The following is a 15657-nucleotide window of genomic DNA, read 5'->3' on the forward strand; positions in this document are numbered from 1 at the left end:
TCTTCCACGGCCTGCACTCAACAGAAATGTCACCCGTTTGGGATGCTCTGGATCGACAGCGTGTTCCAGTTCCTGCCAATATCCAGAAACTTCTCACAGCCATTGAAGAGGAGTGGGACAACATTCCACAGGCCACAATCAACAGCCTGATCAACACGATGTGGAGATGCCACGCTGCATGAGGCAAATAGTGGTCACACCAGATACTGACTGGCTTTCTGATTGAAGGCCCTACCTTTTCATGAATGGTATCTGTGACCAACAGATCCATATCTGTATTCCCAGTCATGTGAAATGAATAGATTCAGGCCTAATGAATGTATTCAAATGGACTGATTTCCTTATATAAACTGTAACTCGGTAAAATCTTTGAAATTGTTGCATGTAGCATTAATATATTTTTGGTTTGTGTAGTTTATCATTCCTTTTATGGTCAAAAGGTGTCAAAAACACATTCAAAGTGTACCATTTTTTTTACCATTGAATATAGCTGTAATTGGTGGCTGACTAAATACTTTTTTTGCCCCACTGTAGGTGTAAGATAGCATACGTTGTCGTTTGTGGGTTCAGTTCGGCGTTTTCGAAAAGCAGGATACACATTACCGGATGACATGCCAAGTTCATTTAATTTTAATGGTGTGTGTGTGACTAAAGTGACTCTGGATAAGAGCATTTTGATAAGTAAATGTATACTGTCATGCCTACCTGGCATATACGCTACACACACACACATTAATGTGTCTCAACTTACGCAGTTCAGTAAAAATCCCAAATCACACATTTTTATTAATTGTATAAAAATGTATTTATGATCAAGGAAACCATGAAGTAAACACTGAGTACAACAGGAGTGGCCGTCCAAGACGGTCAATGACAACAACGGAGTCCTTTCTTATTTATTTCTTTAAAAATGTGTGACTCCTACATAAAAGATATTTCACAGACAAGACTATGAACAGCATTGAAAACAAGATTTAAAAGATAAAACAAAATGTTGGCCATTTTGCTGGTGCTACAATTTCAAAATTGTACGGGCATTCACAATTTAGAGGTGATAACGTGTGTGTACAATATTGACAAGATTTTTTACATAGGGCTGGATGCTAAAATTTTTTTTTTTTTTTAAACAAAAAGTGCAGGAAAGCTCTGAAGCCTTCCTTCCTTCCCATCACCACCCAGACACAGAGCAGCTAAGGGTCGTTTCAACATCTTTCAGGGGTGAAATCTCAAATATACATGATCTAAATTAATATCCAGGCCAGCTTGTTGAAGGGTCTTCAAGTTAAAACACTATAATACATTTACATAACCTTAAAAAAACCCATCATGATTTCATAAACATTTCCTCCCAAAGATATTTTTTAAAAACCTGTTACAGGACTAAAAAGCAGACTAGAAAATAAAGAATGCACCCTATTCCCTTTATAGTGCACTACTTTTGACCAGTACCCATAGGGCTCTGCTCAAAAGAAGGGCACTATATACAGTAGGGAATAAGGTGCCATTTGGGATGCATAAATTGCAGGAAGACAACAGCAGCTGTGTAGCATCAACTTCAAAAACAAACAACAAAAAATATTATTTTTTTAAAGGTAAAAACATTTTTTTTTTTTACTAAAATAGTAAAAGAAACAGTCAACTAAAAGAAAATCAGAAGCACGAAAAAAAAAAGTTTAAAAACCATGAAAAAAAAAAAGATATATACATGTCATATATACATGTAATTACGTTTGTATATTATACAGGTTTGACTGCCCCGTTCCTGTTCAAATGAGTCTTGAGCAGTCAGGTCCTCACACAATCAAATACCGACATTCAGTTCCATCAGTCCAAAACTGAAGCTGAGAAAACATCTCACAGAAAGTGGCCAGGATCGTGTTCATTTAGGCACCAAAACCCAAGAAAACGTTCCTGAAATGGAGGATGTTCTACCTGGAGTTGTCCAATGAGAAAACATCTCACAGAAAGTGGCCAGGATCGTGTTCATTAGGCACCAAAACCCAAGAAAACGTTCCTGAAATGGAGGATGTTCTACCTGGAGTTGTCCAATGAGAAAAGCACAATTTTCGTTCGCCGTTGCTAAATGTTTTGTAATGTTCGCACCCTAATGAACACAACCCTGCTTTTGAGCATAGACTTGAGGTCTGTCCAGACAGATGCCTTTCGTAATACAAGGGGACTGCTATACTCTTTTGGGGGGGTGTACAGTTTAGTTGGAATATAACAATTTAGTTTGAGTATACAAAACATATACATAGCTTCAAAATATTTGTTTTGTAGTTGTTTAAATACAAATTTCTCTCTGTAAAATGTTATTTTGTTGAACAAATTCTCGTTGGTAACGGCAATGCTGTAGACAGATCTCCACTTGGACGACATCCTCAGTGTCAGTTGAAGTTGATTCTCGTCATCTCCAACCGTGTTGAACGAAAGGCATCCCTCTCCGTGTGCTGGGAGGTTTAGCCCGTAGAATCAGAATGATTAATGTACACATTCTACTTCTATGGGTTAGCCTGCTGGGTCAGCCAATCACGGATCAGTCGGGAGGAAGTAGGTCGTGAAGACGAAACTGCTGTCTGACGTAAGGCCTTACGTCCTCATTCTGTGGAGGAGAGAGAACAGTAAATAAAGACAAAATGACTGAGGTGACTTGAAGACAACAAAAAATATATATATATTTTTTAAAAGCAGAAGACAGGTCTGTCTCTATAACGATAAACAATTCTACAGGCCCGATAGAGACCCATTACAGAGACCCATTACAGAGACCCATTCTACAGGCCCTACAGAGACCCATTACAGAGACCCATTGCAGAGACCCATTGCAGAGACCCATTGCAGAGACCCATTGCAGAGACCCATTGCAGAGACCCATTACAGAGACCCATTCTACAGGCCCTATAGAGACCCATTACAGAGACCCATTCTACAGGCCCTACAGAGACCCATTACAGAGACCCATTACAGAGACCCATTCTACAGGCCCTATAGAGACCCATTACAGAGACCCATTCTACAGGCCCTACAGAGACCCATTACAGAGACCCATTCTACAGGCCCTACAGAGACCCATTACAGAGACCCATTCTACAGGCTCTATAGAGACCCATTACAGAGACCCATTCTACAGGCCCTATAGAGACCCATTACAGAGACCCATTACAGAGACCCATTCTACAGGCTCTATAGAGACCCATTACAGAGAGCCATTACAGAGAGCCATTACAGAGAGCCATTACAGAGAGCCATTACAGAGACCCATTACAGAGACCCATTCTACAGGCCCTATAGAGACCCATTACAGAGACCCATTCTACAGGCCATACAGAGACCCATTACAGAGACCCATTCTACAGGCCCTACAGAGACCCATTACAGAGACCCATTCTACAGGCCCTACAGAGACCCATTACAGAGACCCATTCTACAGGCTCTATAGAGACCCATTACAGAGACCCATTCTACAGGCCCTACAGAGACCCATTACAGAGACCCATTCTACAGGCCCATTACAGAGACCCATTACAGAGACCCATTACAGAGACCCATTCTACAGGCCCTACAGAGACCCATTACAGAGACCCATTCTACAGGCTCTACAGAGACCCATTGCAGAGACCCATTACAAAGACCCATTACAGAGACCCATTCTACAGGCCCTACAGAGACCTATTACAGAGACCCATTACAGAGACCCATTCTACAGGCCCTATTACAGAGACCCATTCTACAGGCTCTACAGAGACCCATTCTACAGGCCCTATAGAGACCCATTACAGAGACCCATTCTACAGGCCCTATTACAGAGACCCATTTTACAGGCCCTACAGAGACCCATTACAGAGACCCATTCTACAGGCCCTATAGAGACCCATTACAGAGACCCATTTTACAGGCCCGACAGAGACCCATTACAGAGACCCATTACAGAGACCCATTCTACAGGCCCTATAGAGACCCATTACAGAGACCCATTCTACAGGCCCTACAGAGACCCATTACAGAGACCCATTACAGAGACCCATTCTACAGGCCCTACAGAGACCCATTACAGAGACCCATTCTACAGGCCCTACAGAGACCCATTACAGAGACCCATTACAGAGACCCATTACAGAGACCCATTACAGAGACCCATTCTACAGGCTCTACAGAGACCCATTACAGAGACCCATTCTACAGGCCCTATTACAGAGACCCATTTTACAGGCCCTACAGAGACCCATTACAGAGACCCATTACAGAGACCCATTCTACAGGCCCTACAGAGACCCATTACAGAGACCCATTACAGAGACCCATTACAGAGACACATTCTACAGGCACTACAGAGACCCATTACAGAGACCCATTACAGAGACCCATTCTACAGGCTCTACAGAGACCCATTACAGAGACCCATTACAGAGACCCATTCTACAGGCTCTATAGAGACCCATTACAGAGACCCATTACAGAGACCCATTACAGAGTCCCATTACAGAGTCCCATTACAGAGTCCCATTACAGAGACCCATTACAGAGACCCATTCTACAGGCTCTATAGAGACCCATTACAGAGACCCATTACAGAGACCCATTCTACAGGCCCTACAGAGACCCATTACAGAGACCCATTCTACAGGCCCTATAGAGACCCATTACAGAGACCCATTACAGAGACCCATTCTACAGGCTCTATAGAGACCCATTACAGAGACCCATTACAGAGACCCATTACAGAGACCCATTACAGAGACCCATTCTACAGGCCCGATAGAGACCCATTACAGAGACCCATTCTACAGGCCCTATTACAGAGACCCATTACAGAGACCCATTACAGAGACCCATTCTACAGGCCCGATAGAGACCCGTTACAGAGACCCATTACAGAGACCCATTCTACAGGCCCTACAGAGACCCATTGCAGAGACCCATTGCAGAGACCCATTGCAGAGACCCATTCTACAGGCCCTACAGAGACCCATTACAGAGACCCATTGCAGAGACCCATTCTACAGGCCCTACAGAGACCCATTACAGAGACCCATTGCAGAGACCCATTACAGAGACCCATTGCAGAGACCCATTGCAGAGACCCATTGCAGAGACCCATTCTACAGGCCCTACAGAGACCCATTACAGAGACCCATTGCAGAGACCCATTCTACAGGCCCTAAAGAGACCCATTACAGAGACCCATTGCAGAGACCCATTACAGAGACCCATTACAGAGACCCATTCTACAGGCCCTATAGAGACCCATTACAGAGACCCATTGCAGAGACCCATTACAGAGACCCATTCTACAGGCCCTATAGAGACCCATTACAGAGACCCATTACAGAGACCCATTGCAGAGACCCATTACAGAGACTCATTCTACAGGCCCTATAGAGACCCATTACAGAGACCCATTGCAGAGACCCATTACAGAGACCCATTACAGAGACCCATTCTACAGGCCCTACAGAGACCCATTCTACAGGCCCTATAGAGACCCATTACAGAGACCCATTCTACAGGCTCTATAGAGACCCATTACAGAGACCCATTACAGAGACCCATTCTACAGGCCCTATAGAGACCCATTCTACAGGCCCTACAAGAGACCCATTACAGAGACCCATTCTACAGGCCCTACAGAGACCCATTCTACAGGCCCTATAGAGACCCATTACAGAGACCCATTACAGAGACCCATTCTACAGGCTCTATAGAGACCCATTACAGAGACCCATTACAGAGACCCATTCTACAGGCCCTATAGAGACCCATTACAGAGACCCATTCTACGGGCCCTACAAGAGACCCATTACAGAGACCCATTACAGAGACCCATTCTACAGGCCCTACAGAGACCCATTACAGAGACCCATTACAGAGACCCATTCTACAGGCTCTATAGAGACCCATTACAGAGACCCATTCTACAGGCCCTACAGAGACCCATTACAGAGACCCATTCTACAGGCCCTACAGAGACCCATTACAGAGACCCATTCTACAGGCCCGATAGAGACCCATTACAGAGACCCATTACAGAGACCCATTCTACAGGCTCTATAGAGACCCATTACAGAGACCCATTACAGAGACCCATTCTACAGGCCCTATAGAGACCCATTACAGAGACCCATTACAGAGACCCATTCTACAGGCTCTATAGAGACCCATTACAGAGAGCCATTACAGACCCATTACAGAGAGCCATTACAGAGAGCCCTACAGAGACCCATTACAGAGACCCATTCTACAGGCCCTACAGAGACCCATTACAGAGACCCATTCTACAGGCCCTACAGAGACCCATTACAGAGACCCATTCTACAGGCCCTATAGAGACCCATTACAGAGACCCATTCTACAGGCCCTAGAGACCCATTACAGAGACCCATTCTACAGGCCCTACAGAGACCCATTACAGAGACCCATTCTACAGGCTCTATAGAGACCCATTACAGAGACCCATTCTACAGGCCCTACAGAGACCCATTACAGAGACCCATTCTACAGGCCCTACAGAGACCCATTACAGAGACCCATTACAGAGACCCATTCTACAGGCCCTACAGAGACCCATTACAGAGACCCATTCTACAGGCCCTACAGAGACCCATTGCAGAGACCCATTACAAAGACCCATTACAGAGACCCATTCTACAGGCCCTACAGAGACCTATTACAGAGACCCATTACAGAGACCCATTCTACAGGCCCTATTACAGAGACCCATTCTACAGGCTCTACAGAGACCCATTCTACAGGCCCTATAGAGACCCATTACAGAGACCCATTCTACAGGCCCTATTACAGAGACCCATTTTACAGGCCCTACAGAGACCCATTACAGAGACCCATTCTACAGGCCCTATAGAGACCCATTACAGAGACCCATTTTACAGGCCCGACAGAGACCCATTACAGAGACCCATTACAGAGACCCATTCTACAGGCCCTATAGAGACCCATTACAGAGACCCATTCTACAGGCCCTACAGAGACCCATTACAGAGACCCATTACAGAGACCCATTCTACAGGCCCTACAGAGACCCATTACAGAGACCCATTCTACAGGCCCTACAGAGACCCATTACAGAGACCCATTACAGAGACCCATTACAGAGACCCATTCTACAGGCTCTACAGAGACCCATTACAGAGACCCATTCTACAGGCCCTATTACAGAGACCCATTTTACAGGCCCTACAGAGACCCATTACAGAGACCCATTACAGAGACCCATTCTACAGGCCCTACAGAGACCCATTACAGAGACCCATTACAGAGACCCATTACAGAGACACATTCTACAGGCACTACAGAGACCCATTACAGAGACCCATTACAGAGACCCATTCTACAGGCTCTACAGAGACCCATTACAGAGACCCATTACAGAGACCCATTCTACAGGCTCTATAGAGACCCATTACAGAGACCCATTACAGAGACCCATTACAGAGTCCCATTACAGAGTCCCATTACAGAGTCCCATTACAGAGACCCATTACAGAGACCCATTCTACAGGCTCTATAGAGACCCATTACAGAGACCCATTACAGAGACCCATTCTACAGGCCCTACAGAGACCCATTACAGAGACCCATTCTACAGGCCCTATAGAGACCCATTACAGAGACCCATTACAGAGACCCATTCTACAGGCTCTATAGAGACCCATTACAGAGACCCATTACAGAGACCCATTACAGAGACCCATTACAGAGACCCATTCTACAGGCCCGATAGAGACCCATTACAGAGACCCATTCTACAGGCCCTATTACAGAGACCCATTACAGAGACCCATTACAGAGACCCATTCTACAGGCCCGATAGAGACCCGTTACAGAGACCCATTACAGAGACCCATTCTACAGGCCCTACAGAGACCCATTGCAGAGACCCATTGCAGAGACCCATTGCAGAGACCCATTCTACAGGCCCTACAGAGACCCATTACAGAGACCCATTGCAGAGACCCATTCTACAGGCCCTACAGAGACCCATTACAGAGACCCATTGCAGAGACCCATTACAGAGACCCATTGCAGAGACCCATTGCAGAGACCCATTGCAGAGACCCATTCTACAGGCCCTACAGAGACCCATTACAGAGACCCATTGCAGAGACCCATTCTACAGGCCCTAAAGAGACCCATTACAGAGACCCATTGCAGAGACCCATTACAGAGACCCATTACAGAGACCCATTCTACAGGCCCTATAGAGACCCATTACAGAGACCCATTGCAGAGACCCATTACAGAGACCCATTCTACAGGCCCTATAGAGACCCATTACAGAGACCCATTACAGAGACCCATTGCAGAGACCCATTACAGAGACTCATTCTACAGGCCCTATAGAGACCCATTACAGAGACCCATTGCAGAGACCCATTACAGAGACCCATTACAGAGACCCATTCTACAGGCCCTACAGAGACCCATTCTACAGGCCCTATAGAGACCCATTACAGAGACCCATTCTACAGGCTCTATAGAGACCCATTACAGAGACCCATTACAGAGACCCATTCTACAGGCCCTATAGAGACCCATTACAGAGACCCATTCTACAGGCCCTACAAGAGACCCATTACAGAGACCCATTCTACAGGCCCTACAGAGACCCATTCTACAGGCCCTACAGAGACCCATTACAGAGACCCATTCTACAGGCTCTATAGAGACCCATTACAGAGACCCATTACAGAGACCCATTCTACAGGCCCTATAGAGACCCATTACAGAGACCCATTCTACAGGCCCTACAAGAGACCCATTACAGAGACCCATTACAGAGACCCATTCTACAGGCCCTACAGAGACCCATTACAGAGACTCATTACAGAGACCCATTCTACAGGCTCTATAGAGACCCATTACAGAGACCCATTCTACAGGCCCTACAGAGACCCATTACAGAGACCCATTCTACAGGCCCTACAGAGACCCATTACAGAGACCCATTCTACAGGCCCGATAGAGACCCATTACAGAGACCCATTCTACAGGCCCTACAGAGACCCATTACAGAGACCCATTCTACAGGCTCTATAGAGACCCATTGCAGAGACCCATTACAGAGACCCATTACAGAGACCCATTCTACAGGCCCTATAGAGACCCATTACAGAGACCCATTACAGAGACCCATTCTACAGGCTCTATAGAGACCCATTACAGAGAGCCATTACAGAGAGCCATTACAGAGAGCCATTACAGAGAGCCATTACAGAGACCCATTACAGAGACCCATTCTACAGGCCCTATAGAGACCCATTACAGAGACCCATTCTACAGGCCATACAGAGACCCATTACAGAGACCCATTCTACAGGCCCTATAGAGACCCATTACAGAGACCCATTTTACAGGCCCGACAGAGACCCATTACAGAGACCCATTCTACAGGCCCTACAGAGACCCATTCTACAGGCCCTACAGAGACCCATTCTACAGGCCCTACAGAGACCCATTACAGAGACCCATTACAGAGACCCATTACAGAGACACCCAGGCCCTACAGAGACCCATCTACAGAGACCCATTACAGAGTCCCATTACAGAGACCCATTACAGAGACCCATTCTACAGGCCCTACAGAGACCCATTACAGAGACCCATTTTACAGGCCCGACAGAGACCCATTACAGAGACCCATTCTACAGGCCCTACAGAGACCCATTTACAGGCCCTACAGGACCCATTCTACAGGCCCTACAGAGACCCATTACAGAGACCCATTACAGAGACCCATTACAGAGACCCATTCTACAGGCCCTACAGAGACCATTACAGAGACCCATTACAGAGTCCCATTACAGAGACCCATTACAGAGACCCATTCTACAGAGACCCATTACAGAGACCCATTCTACAGGCCCTATTACAGAGACCCATTTTACAGGCCCTACAGAGACCCATTACAGAGACCCATTACAGAGACCCATTCTACAGGCCCTACAGAGACCCATTACAGAGACCCATTCTACAGGCCCTATAGAGACCCATTACAGAGACCCATTCTACAGGCCCTATTACAGAGACCCATTTTACAGGCCCTACAGAGACCCATTACAGAGACCCATTACAGAGACCCATTACAGAGACCCATTCTACAGGCTCAGAGCAGGCCCTACAGAGACCCATTACAGAGACCCATTACAGAGACCCATTCTACAGGCCCTACAGAGACCCATTACAGAGACCCATTACAGAGACCCATTTTACAGGCCCGACAGAGACCCATTTCAGAGACCCATTACAGAGACCCATTCTACAGGCCCTACAGAGACCCATTCTACAGGCCCTACAGAGACCCATTCTACAGGCCCTACAGAGACCCATTCTACAGGCCCTACAGAGACCCATTACAGAGACCCATTACAGAGACACATTCTACAGGCCCTACAGAGACCCATTACAGAGACCCATTACAGAGACCCATTACAGAGTCCCATTACAGAGACCCATTACAGAGACCCATTACAGAGACCCATTACAGAGACCCATTACAGAGACCCATTCTACAGGCCCTATTACAGAGACCCATTTTACAGGCCCTACAGAGACCCATTACAGAGACCCATTACAGAGACCCATTACAGAGACCCATTACAGAGACCCATTCTACAGGCCCTACAGAGACCCATTACAGAGACCCATTCTACAGGCCCTACAGAGACCCATTACAGAGACCCATTCTACAGGCCCGATAGAGACCCAGAGACCCATTCTACTATAGAGACCCATTACAGAGACCCATTCTACAGGCCCGATAGAGACCCATTACAGAGACCCATTCTACAGGCCCTATAGAGACCCATTACAGAGACCCATTCTACAGGCCCCTACAGAGACCCATTTTACAGAGACCCTACAGAGACCCATTACAGAGACCCTCTACAGAGACCCATTACAGAGACCCATTCTACAGGCCCTATAGAGACCCATTACAGAGACCCATTCTACAGGCCCTACAGAGACCCATTACAGAGACCCATTCTACAGGCCCTACAGAGACCCATTACAGAGACCCATTACAGAGACCCATTACAGAGACCCATTCTACAGGCTCTATAGAGACCCATTCTACAGGCCCTACAGAGACCCATTACAGAGACCCATTACAGAGACCCATTCTACAGGCCCTACAGAGACCCATTACAGAGACCCATTACAGAGACCCATTGCAGAGACCCATTGCAGAGACCCATTGCAGAGACCCATTACAGAGACCCATTACAGAGACCCATTACAGAGACCCATTCTACAGGCCCTACAGAGACCCATTACAGAGACCCATTGCAGAGACCCATTACAGAGACCCATTACAGAGACCCATTCTACAGGCCCTATAGAGACCCATTGCAGAGACCCATTCTACAGGCCCTATAGAGACCCATTGCAGAGACCCATTACAGAGACCCATTGCAGAGACCCATTACAGAGACCCATTACAGAGACCCATTCTACAGGCCCTATAGAGACCCATTACAGAGACCCATTGCAGAGACCCATTCTACAGGCCCTACAGAGACCCATTACAGAGACCCATTCTACAGGCCCTACAGAGACCCATTACAGAGACCCATTACAGGACCCATTACAGAGACCCATTCTAGGCCCAGAGACCCATTACAGAGACCCATTCTCCAGGCCCTACAGAGACCCATTACAGAGACCCATTCTACAGGCCCTACAGAGACCCATTACAGAGACCCATTCTACAGGCCCTACAGAGACCCATTACAGAGACCCATTACAGAGACCCATTCTACAGGCTCTATAGAGACCCATTACAGAGACCCATTCTACAGGCCCTACAGAGACCCATTACAAAGACCCATTACAGAGACCCATTACAGAGACCCATTCTACAGGCCCGATAGAGACCCATTACAGAGACCCATTACAGAGACCCATTCTACAGGCCCTACAGAGACCCATTACAGAGACCCATTACAGAGACCCATTCTACAGGCTCTATAGAGACCCATTGCAGAGACCCATTACAGAGACCCATTACAGAGACCCATTCTACAGGCCCTACAGAGACCCATTACAGAGACCCATTACAGAGACCCATTACAGAGACCCATTACAGAGACCCATTCTACAGGCCCTATTACAGAGACCCATTCTACAGGCTCTACAGAGACCCATTACAGAGACCCATTCTACAGGCCCTATTACAGAGACCCATTTGACAGACCCATTACAGAGACCCATTACAGAGACCCATTACAGAGACCCATTCTACAGGCTCTATAGAGACCCATTACAGAGACCCATTCTACAGGCCCTACAGAGACCCATTACAGAGACCCATTACAGAGACCCATTCTACAGGCCCGATAGAGACCCATTACAGAGACCCATTATACAGGCCCTACAGAGACCCATTACAGAGACCCATTACAGAGACCCATTCTAGGCTCAGAGCCCATTACAGAGACCCATTCTACAGGCCCTACAGAGACCCATTACAGAGACCCATTCTACAGGCCCTACAGAGACCCATTACAGAGACCCATTACAGAGACCCATTCTACAGGCCCGATAGAGACCCATTACAGAGACCCATTATACAGGCCCTACAGAGACCCATTACAGAGACCCATTACAGAGACCCATTCTACAGGCCCTATAGAGACCCATTACAGAGACCCATTACAGAGACCCATTCTACAGGCTCTATAGAGACCCATTACAGAGAGCCATTACAGAGAGCCATTACAGAGAGCCATTACAGAGAGCCATTACAGAGACCCATTACAGAGACCCATTCTACAGGCCCTATAGAGACCCATTACAGAGACCCATTCTACAGGCCATACAGAGACCCATTACAGAGACCCATTCTACAGGCCCTATAGAGACCCATTACAGAGACCCATTTTACAGGCCCGACAGAGACCCATTACAGAGACCCATTCTACAGGCCCTACAGAGACCCATTCTACAGGCCCTACAGAGACCCATTCTACAGGCCCTACAGAGACCCATTACAGAGACCCATTACAGAGACCCATTACAGAGACACATTCTACAGGCCCTACAGAGACCCATTACAGAGACCCATTACAGAGTCCCATTACAGAGACCCATTACAGAGACCCATTCTACAGGCCCTATAGAGACCCATTACAGAGACCCATTTTACAGGCCCGACAGAGACCCATTACAGAGACCCATTCTACAGGCCCTACAGAGACCCATTCTACAGGCCCTACAGAGACCCATTCTACAGGCCCTACAGAGACCCATTACAGAGACCCATTACAGAGACCCATTACAGAGACACATTCTACAGGCCCTACAGAGACCCATTACAGAGACCCATTACAGAGTCCCATTACAGAGACCCATTACAGAGACCCATTACAGAGACCCATTACAGAGACCCATTCTACAGGCCCTATTACAGAGACCCATTTTACAGGCCCTACAGAGACCCATTACAGAGACCCATTACAGAGACCCATTCTACAGGCCCTACAGAGACCCATTACAGAGACCCATTCTACAGGCCCTATAGAGACCCATTACAGAGACCCATTCTACAGGCCCTATTACAGAGACCCATTTTACAGGCCCTACAGAGACCCATTACAGAGACCCATTACAGAGACCCATTACAGAGACCCATTCTACAGGCTCTATAGAGACCCATTCTACAGGCCCTACAGAGACCCATTACAGAGACCCATTACAGAGACCCATTCTACAGGCCCTACAGAGACCCATTACAGAGACCAATTACAGAGACCCATTTTACAGGCCCGACAGAGACCCATTTCAGAGACCCATTACAGAGACCCATTACAGAGACCCATTCTACAGGCCCTACAGAGACCCATTCTACAGGCCCTACAGAGACCCATTCTACAGGCCCTACAGAGACCCATTACAGAGACCCATTACAGAGACACATTCTACAGGCCCTACAGAGACCCATTACAGAGACCCATTACAGAGACCCATTACAGAGTCCCATTACAGAGACCCATTACAGAGACCCATTACAGAGACCCATTACAGAGACCCATTACAGAGACCCATTCTACAGGCCCTATTACAGAGACCCATTTTACAGGCCCTACAGAGACCCATTACAGAGACCCATTACAGAGACCCATTACAGAGACCCATTACAGAGACCCATTCTACAGGCCCTACAGAGACCCATTACAGAGACCCATTCTACAGGCCCTACAGAGACCCATTACAGAGACCCATTCTACAGGCCCTATAGAGACCCATTACAGAGACCCATTCTACAGGCCCTATAGAGACCCATTACAGAGACCCATTCTACAGGCCCGATAGAGACCCATTACAGAGACCCATTCTACAGGCCCTATAGAGACCCATTACAGAGACCCATTCTACAGGCCCTATTACAGAGACCCATTTTACAGGCCCTACAGAGACCCATTACAGAGACCCATTACAGAGACCCATTACAGAGACCCATTCTACAGGCCCTATAGAGACCCATTACAGAGACCCATTCTACAGGCCCTACAGAGACCCATTACAGAGACCCATTCTACAGGCCCTACAGAGACCCATTACAGAGACCCATTACAGAGACCCATTACAGAGACCCATTCTACAGGCTCTATAGAGACCCATTCTACAGGCCCTACAGAGACCCATTACAGAGACCCATTACAGAGACCCATTCTACAGGCCCTACAGAGACCCATTACAGAGACCCATTACAGAGACCCATTGCAGAGACCCATTGCAGAGACCCATTGCAGAGACCCATTACAGAGACCCATTACAGAGACCCATTACAGAGACCCATTCTACAGGCCCTACAGAGACCCATTACAGAGACCCATTGCAGAGACCCATTACAGAGACCCATTACAGAGACCCATTCTACAGGCCCTATAGAGACCCATTGCAGAGACCCATTCTACAGGCCCTATAGAGACCCATTGCAGAGACCCATTACAGAGACCCATTGCAGAGACCCATTACAGAGACCCATTACAGAGACCCATTCTACAGGCCCTATAGAGACCCATTACAGAGACCCATTGCAGAGACCCATTCTACAGGCCCTACAGAGACCCATTACAGAGACCCATTCTACAGGCCCTACAGAGACCCATTACAGAGACCCATTACAGAGACCCATTACAGAGACCCATTCTACAGGCCCTATAGAGACCCATTACAGAGACCCATTCTACAGGCCCTACAGAGACCCATTCTACAGGCCCTACAGAGACCCATTCTACAGGCCCTACAGAGACCCATTACAGAGACCCATTCTACAGGCCCTACAGAGACCCATTACAGAGACCCATTCTACAGGCTCTATAGAGACCCATTACAGAGACCCATTCTACAGGCCCTACAGAGACCCATTACAAAGACCCATTACAGAGACCCATTACAGAGACCCATTCTACAGGCCCGATAGAGACCCATTACAGAGACCCATTACAGAGACCCATTCTACAGGCCCTACAGAGACCCATTACAGAGACCCATTACAGAGACCCATTCTACAGGCTCTATAGAGACCCATTGCAGAGACCCATTACAGAGACCCATTACAGAGACCCATTCTACAGGCCCTACAGAGACCCATTACAGAGACCCATTACAGAGACCCATTACAGAGACCCATTACAG

General features: G+C 47.3%; 1 protein-coding gene across 1 annotated transcript in view; it reads right to left on the reverse strand.

Moving 5' to 3' along the window:
- Positions 1-882: 882 nt before the first annotated feature.
- Positions 883-15657, reverse strand: part of LOC115124974 (CTD small phosphatase-like protein 2-A) — a 49041-nt gene continuing 34266 nt past the window's right edge. Inside the window, exon 13 of the mRNA XM_065022253.1 lies at positions 883-2602. Coding sequence (XP_064878325.1) covers positions 2537-2602 — 66 coding nt within the window. The 3' untranslated portion in view covers positions 883-2536. The remainder of the gene's footprint in view (positions 2603-15657) is intronic.

This window comes from Oncorhynchus nerka, linkage group LG9a (assembly GCF_034236695.1).
Source record: "Oncorhynchus nerka isolate Pitt River linkage group LG9a, Oner_Uvic_2.0, whole genome shotgun sequence".
NCBI classification, from domain to species: Eukaryota; Metazoa; Chordata; class Actinopteri; order Salmoniformes; family Salmonidae; genus Oncorhynchus; species Oncorhynchus nerka.